This window comes from Oncorhynchus nerka, linkage group LG22, assembly GCF_034236695.1.
Source record: "Oncorhynchus nerka isolate Pitt River linkage group LG22, Oner_Uvic_2.0, whole genome shotgun sequence".
Lineage (NCBI taxonomy): Eukaryota > Metazoa > Chordata > Actinopteri > Salmoniformes > Salmonidae > Oncorhynchus > Oncorhynchus nerka.
This window is the reverse complement of record NC_088417.1, coordinates 1,383,309-1,393,735: the sequence shown is the minus strand read 5'-3', so window position 1 is coordinate 1,393,735 and position 10,427 is coordinate 1,383,309. Positions and strand designations below refer to the sequence as shown.

The window sequence follows — 10,427 nt, the reverse complement described above, 5'->3', positions numbered from 1 at the left end:
CCATCCAGTCCCTTCAGCTCCATTCAACCCCTCCCATCTATCTCTCAACATCATCCAGTCCCTTCAGCTCCATTCAACCCCTCCCATCTGTCTCTCAACATCATCCAGTCCCTTCAGCTCCATTCAACCCCTCCCATCTATCTCTCAACATCATCCAGTCCCTTCAGCTCCATTCAACCCCTCCCATCTATCTCTCAACATCATCCAGTCCCTTCAGCTCCATTCAACCCCTCCCATCTGTCTCTCAACATCATCCAGTCCCTTCAGCTCCATTCAACCCCTCCTATCTGTCTCTCAACATCATCCAGTCCCTTCAGCTCCTTTCAACCCCTCCTATCTGTCTCTTAACACCATCCAGTCCTTTCAGCTCCATTCAACCCCTCCCATCTGTCTCTCAACATCATCCAGTCCCTTCAGCTCCATTCAACCCCTCCCATCTATCTCTCAACATCATCCAGTCCCTTCAGCTCCATTCAACCCCTCCCATCTATCTCTCAACATCATCCAGTCCCTTCAGCTCCTTTCAACCCCTCCTATCTGTCTCTTAACACCATCCAGTCCTTTCAGCTCCATTCAACCCCTCCCATCTGTCTCTCAACATCATCCAGTCCCTTCAGCTCCATTCAACCCCTCCCATCTATCTCTCAACATCATCCAGTCCCTTCAGCTCCATTCAACCCCTCCCATCTATCTCTCAACATCATCCAGTCCCTTCAGCTCCATTCAACCCCTCCCATCTATCTCTCAACATCATCCATTTTGGATTTCCATTTGCCATACAGTGTTCTAGTGTGCTGTGATGCTTCACAAATGTACTGGAACTTTCTATTCGCATAGCTTCTATAGATTGTGAATTAAAAATAAACATTTTTGCTAAAATAATGATTACATTATTGATTGATTGACTTTTAAAATCACCCAGTTGTCTGCAGCGTTAGTTCAATTATCGCAGTTCTTCAGCCATTCCTGGACCTGTGACCAAAAACGAGCTACATGTGGACAATCCCAAAATAAATGATCTAATGACTCTGCCTCCTCACAGCAGAATCTGCAGAGCTGGGAACATTGTAACCCCATATATATAACCTTCTATTAGTTGCAAGAATTTTGCATAATAATTTAAATTGAAATATTCGAAGTTTTGAATCAGGTTTTGTTTTGCGTATCAATTCATAAACCATGTGCCATGGAATGGGTACATCGAAAATCTCTTTCCAACTGTTTTGCAATTTATATGGCACAGCTGTCAGTTTTTTGGTCCTTAAATGAAATTGGTATATGTTTTTATTTATCACACTTTTCTTTAACCATTTATGTTCTTTAATACAGGGCCGATATACAAGTTCCTTACTTTTCCCCTTCTACTTGCCTCTTCCATTTCTGTGGTAATGCTGCAATTAGTTGGATGTAATTTTGGGTAGAGCAGACATTTCCATATGTCTGTGTTAGCTGCATAACACCACCAGTCCTATTTATGATATCATTTAAAAAATGATAGCTTTTTGAAACATTTTATAGAACAATAGATTTTTTTTTAAATCAATTTGTATATTTAAGTTTAACCACAATATTTGTTGTATTATTTGTTCTATCTTTTTAAGTGATTAAACTGAAATTGCAATAAGATTTTTCAAAGTATTCTATTTTTTACAGTACTTGTCTTATATTATCTCCAATGTATCGTCCATGTAAAAAACCTGTCTGATTAGGATGAATAATATCTCACAATACCTTTATAATTGAGAGAGAGGTAGTCCTGTTAGAGAAGACAGAGAGAGAGAGGTTGTCCTGTTTGAGAAGACAGACAGAGAGAGGAAGTCCTGTTTGAGAAGACAGACAGAGAGAGGAAGTCCTGTTTGAGAAGACAGACAGAGAGAGGAAGTCCTGTTAGAGAAGACAGAGAGAGAGGTAGTCCTGTTTGAGAAGACAGACAGAGAGAGAGGAAGTCCTGTTAGAGAAGACAGACAGCACACGATGACAGGTGCCAGGGGAGTAGATGTTTACATTCTCAGAGAGAGGAAGTCCTGTTAGAGAAGACAGACAGAGTGAGGAAGTCCTGTTAGAGAAGACAGACAGAGAGAGGTAGTCCTGTTTGTGAAGACAGACAGAGAGAGGTAGTCCTGTTTGAGAAGACAGACAGCACATGATGACAGGTGCCAGGGGAGTAGATGTTAACATTCTCTAGCAATCAGGAAGCTCCAATCCATCCTGGATCTTCAGGTTCACCGCAGCCATCTGTCTCTCTACCCATAAACCCCTGCTCCACCCCAGACAACAGGCCCCGCAGGTCAACATCATATGATCTCAGCTCAGATTCTCCTCAATACATACAAAACCTCCACAACACCTAGGGAGGTTGTAGAGTAGTGTTAGGATACAGAAACACTCAACACCTAGAGAGGTTGTAGAGTAGTGTTAGGATACAGGAACACTCAATACCTAGGGAGGTTGTAGAGTAGTGTTAGGTTACAGGAACACTCAACACCTAGGGAGGTTGTAGAGTAGTGTTAGGATACAGGAACACTCAACACCTAGAGAGGTTGTAGAGTAGTGTTAGGATACAGGAACACTCAACACCTAGGGAGGTTGTAGAGTAGTGTTAGGATACAGGAACACTCAACACCTAGGGAGGTTGTAGAGTAGTGTTAGGATACAGGAACACTCAATACCTAGGGAGGTTGTAGAGTAGTGTTAGGATACAGGAACACTCAACACCTAGGGAGGTTGTAGAGTAGTGTTAGGTTACAGGAACACTCAACACCTAGGGAGGTTGTAGAGTAGTGTTAGGATACAGGAACACTCAACACCTAGGGAGGTTGTAGAGTAGTGTTAGGTTACAGGAACACTCAACACCTAGGGAGGTTGTAGAGTAGTGTTAGGATACAGGAACACTCAATACCTAGGGAGGTTGTAGAGTAGTGTTAGGTTACAGGAACACTCAACACCTAGGGAGGTTGTAGAGTAGTGTTAGGATACAGGAACACTCAACACCTAGGGAGGTTGTAGAGTAGTGTTAGGATACAGGAACACTCAACACCTAGGGAGGTTGTAGAGTAGTGTTAGGATACAGGAACACTCAACACCTAGGGAGGTTGTAGAGTAGTGTTAGGATACAGGAACACTCAACGCCTAGGGAGGTTGTAGAGTAGTGTTAGGATACAGGAACACTCAACACCTAGGGAGGTTGTAGAGTAGTGTTAGGTTACAGGAACACTCAACACCTAGGGAGGTTGTAGAGTAGTGTTAGGATACAGGAACACTCAACACCTAGGGAGGTTGTAGAGTAGTGTTAGGTTACAGGAACACTCAACACCTAGGGAGGTTGTAGAGTAGTGTTAGGATACAGGAACACTCAATACCTAGGGAGGTTGTAGAGTAGTGTTAGGATACAGGAACCCTCAATACCTAGGGAGGTTGTAGAGTAGTGTTAGGTTACAGGAACACTCAACACCTAGGGAGGTTGTAGAGTAGTGTTAGGATACAGGAACACTCAATACCTAGGGAGGTTGTAGAGTAGTGTTAGGATACAGGAACACTCAACACCTAGGGAGGTTGTAAAGTAGTGTTAGGTTACAGGAACACTCAACACCTAGGAGGTTGTAGAGTAGTGTTAGGATACAGGAACACTCAATACCTAGGGAGGTTGTAGAGTAGTGTTAGGATACAGGAACACTCAACACCTAGGGAGGTTGTAGAGTAGTGTTAGGTTACAGGAACACTCAACACCTAGGGAGGTTGTAGAGTAGTGTTAGGATACAGGAACACTCAATACCTAGGGAGGTTGTAGAGTAGTGTTAGGATACAGGAACACTCAACACCTAGGGAGGTTGTAGAGTAGTGTTAGGATACAGGAACACTCAATACCTAGGGAGGTTGTAGAGTAGTGTTAGGATACAGAAACACTCAACACCTAGGGAGGTTGTAGAGTAGTGTTAGGATACAGGAACCCTCAATACCTAGGGAGGTTGTAGAGTAGTGTTAGGTTACAGGAACACTCAACACCTAGGGAGGTTGTAGAGTAGTGTTAGGATACAGGAACACTCAATACCTAGGGAGGTTGTAGAGTAGTGTTAGGATACAGAAACACTCAACACCTAGGGAGGTTGTAGAGTAGTGTTAGGATACAGAAACACTCAATACCTAGGGAGGTTGTAGAGTAGTGTTAGGTTACAGGAACACTCAACACCTAGGGAGGTTGTAGAGTAGTGTTAGGATACAGGAACACTCAACACCTAGAGAGGTTGTAGAGTAGTGTTAGGATACAGGAACACTCAACACCTAGGGAGGTTGTAGAGTAGTGTTAGGATACAGGAACACTCAACACCTAGGGAGGTTGAAGAGTAGTGTTAGGTTACAGGAACACTCAACACCTAGGGAGGTTGTAGAGTAGTGTTAGGATACAGGAACACTCAATACCTAGGGAGGTTGTAGAGTAGTGTTAGGTTACAGGAACACTCAACACCTAGGGAGGTTGTAGAGTAGTGTTAGGATACAGGAACACTCAACACCTAGGGAGGTTGTAGAGTAGTGTTAGGATACAGGAACACTCAACACCTAGGGAGGTTGTAGAGTAGTGTTAGGATACAGGAACACTCAACACCTAGGGAGGTTGTAGAGTAGTGTTAGGATACAGGAACACTCAACACCTAGGGATGTTGTAGAGTAGTGTTAGGATACAGGAACACTCAACGCCTAGGGAGGTTGTAGAGTAGTGTTAGGATACAGGAACACTCAACACCTAGGGAGGTTGTAGAGTAGTGTTAGGTTACAGGAACACTCAACACCTAGGGAGGTTGTAGAGTAGTGTTAGGATACAGGAACACTCAACACCTAGGGAGGTTGTAGAGTAGTGTTAGGTTACAGGAACACTCAACACCTAGGGAGGTTGTAGAGTAGTGTTAGGATACAGGAACACTCAACACCTAGGGAGGTTGTAGAGTAGTGTTAGGATACAGGAACACTCAACACCTAGGGAGGTTGTAGAGTAGTGTTAGGATACAGGAACACTCAATACCTAGGGAGGTTGTAGAGTAGTGTTAGGATACAGGAACACTCAACACCTAGGGAGGTTGTAGAGTAGTGTTAGGTTACAGGAACACTCAACACCTAGGGAGGTTGTAGAGTAGTGTTAGGATACAGGAACACTCAACACCTAGGGAGGTTGTAGAGTAGTGTTAGGTTACAGGAACACTCAACACCTAGGGAGAAGGTAGAGTAGTGTTAGGATACAGGAACACTCAATACCTAGGGAGGTTGTAGAGTAGTGTTAGGTTACAGGAACACTCAACACCTAGGGAGGTTGTAGAGTAGTGTTAGGATACAGGAACACTCAACACCTAGGGAGGTTGTAGAGTAGTGTTAGGATACAGGAACACTCAACACCTAGGGAGGTTGTAGAGTAGTGTTAGGATACAGGAACACTCAACACCTAGGGAGGTTGTAGAGTAGTGTTAGGATACAGGAACACTCAACACCTAGGGATGTTGTAGAGTAGTGTTAGGATACAGGAACACTCAACGCCTAGGGAGGTTGTAGAGTAGTGTTAGGATACAGGAACACTCAACACCTAGGGAGGTTGTAGAGTAGTGTTAGGTTACAGGAACACTCAACACCTAGGGAGGTTGTAGAGTAGTGTTAGGATACAGGAACACTCAACACCTAGGGAGGTTGTAGAGTAGTGTTAGGTTACAGGAACACTCAACACCTAGGGAGGTTGTAGAGTAGTGTTAGGATACAGGAACACTCAATACCTAGGGAGGTTGTAGAGTAGTGTTAGGATACAGGAACCCTCAATACCTAGGGAGGTTGTAGAGTAGTGTTAGGTTACAGGAACACTCAATACCTAGGGAGGTTGTAGAGTAGTGTTAGGATACAGGAACACTCAACACCTAGGGAGGTTGTAGAGTAGTGTTAGGATACAGAAACACTCAATACCTAGGGAGGTTGTAGAGTAGTGTTAGGTTACAGGAACACTCAACACCTAGGGAGGTTGTAGAGTAGTGTTAGGATACAGGAACACTCAACACCTAGGGAGGTTGAAGAGTAGTGTTAGGATACAGGAACACTCAACACCTAGGGAGGTTGTAGAGTAGTGTTAGGATACAGGAACACTCAACGCCTAGGGAGGTTGTAGAGTAGTGTTAGGATACAGGAACACTCAACACCTAGGGAGGTTGTAGAGTAGTGTTAGGTTACAGGAACACTCAACACCTAGGGAGGTTGTAGAGTAGTGTTAGGATACAGGAACACTCAACACCTAGGGAGGTTGTAGAGTAGTGTTAGGTTACAGGAACACTCAACACCTAGGGAGGTTGTAGAGTAGTGTTAGGATACAGGAACACTCAATACCTAGGGAGGTTGTAGAGTAGTGTTAGGATACAGGAACCCTCAATACCTAGGGAGGTTGTAGAGTAGTGTTAGGTTACAGGAACACTCAACACCTAGGGAGGTTGTAGAGTAGTGTTAGGATACAGGAACACTCAATACCTAGGGAGGTTGTAGAGTAGTGTTAGGATACAGGAACACTCAACACCTAGGGAGGTTGTAAAGTAGTGTTAGGTTACAGAAACACTCAACACCTAGGGAGGTTGTAGAGTAGTGTTAGGATACAGGAACACTCAATACCTAGGGAGGTTGTAGAGTAGTGTTAGGATACAGGAACACTCAACACCTAGGGAGGTTGTAGAGTAGTGTTAGGTTACAGGAACACTCAACACCTAGGGAGGTTGTAGAGTAGTGTTAGGATACAGGAACACTCAATACCTAGGGAGGTTGTAGAGTAGTGTTAGGATACAGGAACACTCAACACCTAGGGAGGTTGTAGAGTAGTGTTAGGATACAGGAACACTCAATACCTAGGGAGGTTGTAGAGTAGTGTTAGGATACAGAAACACTCAACACCTAGGGAGGTTGTAGAGTAGTGTTAGGATACAGGAACCCTCAATACCTAGGGAGGTTGTAGAGTAGTGTTAGGTTACAGGAACACTCAACACCTAGGGAGGTTGTAGAGTAGTGTTAGGATACAGGAACACTCAATACCTAGGGAGGTTGTAGAGTAGTGTTAGGATACAGAAACACTCAACACCTAGGGAGGTTGTAGAGTAGTGTTAGGATACAGAAACACTCAACACCTAGAGAGGTTGTAGAGTAGTGTTAGGATACAGGGACACTCAATACCTAGGGAGGTTGTAGAGTAGTGTTAGGATACAGGAACACTCAATACCTAGGGAGGTTGTAGAGTAGTGTTAGGATACAGAAACACTCAACACCTAGGGAGGTTGTAGAGTAGTGTTAGGATACAGAAACACTCAACACCTAGAGAGGTTGTAGATTAGTGTTAGGATACAGGAACACTCAATACATAGGGAGGCTGTAGAGTAGTGTTAGGATACAGGAACACTCAATACCTAGGGAGGTTGTAGAGTAGTGTTAGGATACAGGAACACTCAACACCTAGGGAGGTTGTAGAGTAGTGTTAGGATACAGGAACACTCAATACCTAGGGAGGTTGTAGAGTAGTGTTAGGATACAGGAACACTCAACACCTAGGGAGGTTGTAGAGTAGTGTTAGGATACAGAAACACTCAATACCTAGGGAGGTTGTAGAGTAGTGTTAGGTTACAGGAACACTCAACACCTAGGGAGGTTGTAGAGTAGTGTTAGGATACAGGAACACTCAACACCTAGGGAGGTTGAAGAGTAGTGTTAGGATACAGAAACACTCAACACCTAGGGAGGTTGTAGAGTAGTGTTAGGATACAGGAACACTCAACACCTAGGGAGGTTGTAGAGTAGTGTTAGGATACAGGAACACTCAACACCTAGGGAGGTTGAAGAGTAGTGTTAGGATACAGAAACACTCAACACCTAGGGAGGTTGTAGAGTAGTGTTAGGATACAGGAACACTCAATACCTAGGGAGGTTGTAGAGTAGTGTTAGGATACAGGAACACTCAACACCTAGGGAGGTTGTAGAGTAGTGTTAGGATACAGGAACACTCAATACCTAGGGAGGTTGTAGAGTAGTGTTAGGATACAGAAACACTCAACACCTAGGGAGGTTGTAGAGTAGTGTTAGGATACAGGAACCCTCAATACCTAGGGAGGTTGTAGAGTAGTGTTAGGTTACAGGAACACTCAACACCTAGGGAGGTTGTAGAGTAGTGTTAGGATACAGGAACACTCAATACCTAGGGAGGTTGTAGAGTAGTGTTAGGATACAGAAACACTCAACACCTAGGGAGGTTGTAGAGTAGTGTTAGGATACAGAAACACTCAACACCTAGAGAGGTTGTAGAGTAGTGTTAGGATACAGGGACACTCAATACCTAGGGAGGTTGTAGAGTAGTGTTAGGATACAGGAACACTCAATACCTAGGGAGGTTGTAGAGTAGTGTTAGGATACAGAAACACTCAACACCTAGGGAGGTTGTAGAGTAGTGTTAGGATACAGAAACACTCAACACCTAGAGAGGTTGTAGATTAGTGTTAGGATACAGGAACACTCAATACATAGGGAGGCTGTAGAGTAGTGTTAGGATACAGGAACACTCAATACCTAGGGAGGTTGTAGAGTAGTGTTAGGATACAGGAACACTCAACACCTAGGGAGGTTGTAGAGTAGTGTTAGGATACAGGAACACTCAATACCTAGGGAGGTTGTAGAGTAGTGTTAGGATACAGGAACACTCAACACCTAGGGAGGTTGTAGAGTAGTGTTAGGATACAGAAACACTCAATACCTAGGGAGGTTGTAGAGTAGTGTTAGGTTACAGGAACACTCAACACCTAGGGAGGTTGTAGAGTAGTGTTAGGATACAGGAACACTCAACACCTAGGGAGGTTGAAGAGTAGTGTTAGGATACAGAAACACTCAACACCTAGGGAGGTTGTAGAGTAGTGTTAGGATACAGGAACACTCAACACCTAGGGAGGTTGTAGAGTAGTGTTAGGATACAGGAACACTCAACACCTAGGGAGGTTGAAGAGTAGTGTTAGGATACAGAAACACTCAACACCTAGGGAGGTTGTAGAGTAGTGTTAGGATACAGAAACACTCAACACCTAGAGAGGTTGTAGAGTAGTGTTAGGATGGAGGGCCATACACAGGGCTGTGGAGCCCAGCTCCATCTAGCCTGGAGGGACATACACAGAGCTGTGGAGCCCAGCTCCATCTAGCCTGGAGGGACATACACAGGGCTGTGGAGCCCAGCTCCATCTAGCCTGGAGGGACATACACAGGGCTGTGTTGCCCAGCTCCGTCTAGCCTGGAGGGACATACACAGGGCTGTGGGGCCCAGCTCCATCTAGCCTGGAAGACTAAATGCAGGACCTTGTCGTTCGTTTGAAGATTAAAACATTCAATGTCATTTCCTGCACCAGTAGTTGCTTTCCCAAAATCAGAGCATATATGAATTGTATTCCCCCCCCCCCCCAGAGCTGATTGTATTGAGCGGTTGGGGTGAGTGTTTCAGCGGCTGGTCTGTGTGTTTCATGGTGGTCCAGGACCAAACCACCAGCCAGGCAGAACAGAGGAGAGGATCAGCATTGTGTTGTACTGGGGTAGTCATGCCCTCTACAGAAGGTGATGCTTGGCTGAATCTTTTCTTTATGTCCTCTCTTCCTCCTCCTTGGATTGGGGTGTGTGTGTGTGTGTGTGTGTGTGTGTGTGTTTAGGTTTCTAATAGAGACATCCATCAACCCCCACATCAACCCCCACATCAACCCCCACATCAACCCCCACATCAACACCCACATCAACCCCCACATCAACCCCCACATCAACCCCCACATCAACACCCACATCAACCCCCACATCAACCCCCACATCAACACCCACATCAACCCCCACATCAACCCCCACATCAACCCCCACATCAACACCCACATCAACCCCCACATCAACCCCCACATCCAGCCCCACATCAACCCCCACGTCCTGCCCCACATCAACCCCCATGTCCAGCCCCACATCCAGCCCCACTTCCAGCCCCACATCCTGCCCCGTATCCAGCCCCACATCCAGCCCTACGTCCAGCCCCACGTCCAGCCCCACGTCCAGCCCCACGTCCAGCCTCATGTCCAGCCCCACATCCAGCCCCACATCCTGCCCCATGTCCAGCCCCACTTCCAGCCCCACATCCTGCCCGCATCCAGCCCCGCATCCAGCCCCACATCCAGCCCCACATCCTGCCCCACGTCCAGCCTCATGTCCAGCCCCACATCCTGCCCCATGTCCAGCCCCACTTCCAGCCCCACATCCTGCCCCGCATCCAGCCCCGCATCCAGCCCCACATCCAGCCCCATGTCCAGCCCCACTTCCAGCCCCACATCCAGCCCCTATCCTGCCCCACGTCCAGCCCCACGTCCAGCCTCATGTCCAGCCCCACATCCTGCCCCATGTCCAGCCCCACCCATACATGTTGCTGA

General features: G+C 45.8%; 1 protein-coding gene across 1 annotated transcript in view; it reads left to right on the top strand.

The window, feature by feature from the left end:
* LOC135563864 (circumsporozoite protein-like) overlaps window positions 1-10,427 on the top strand; it is a 16,978-nt gene extending 6,551 nt beyond the window's left edge. The window contains exons 2-3 of the mRNA XM_065007708.1: window positions 9,675-10,113; window positions 10,155-10,427. Coding sequence (XP_064863780.1) covers window positions 9,675-10,113; window positions 10,155-10,427 — 712 coding nt within the window. The remainder of the gene's footprint in view (window positions 1-9,674; window positions 10,114-10,154) is intronic.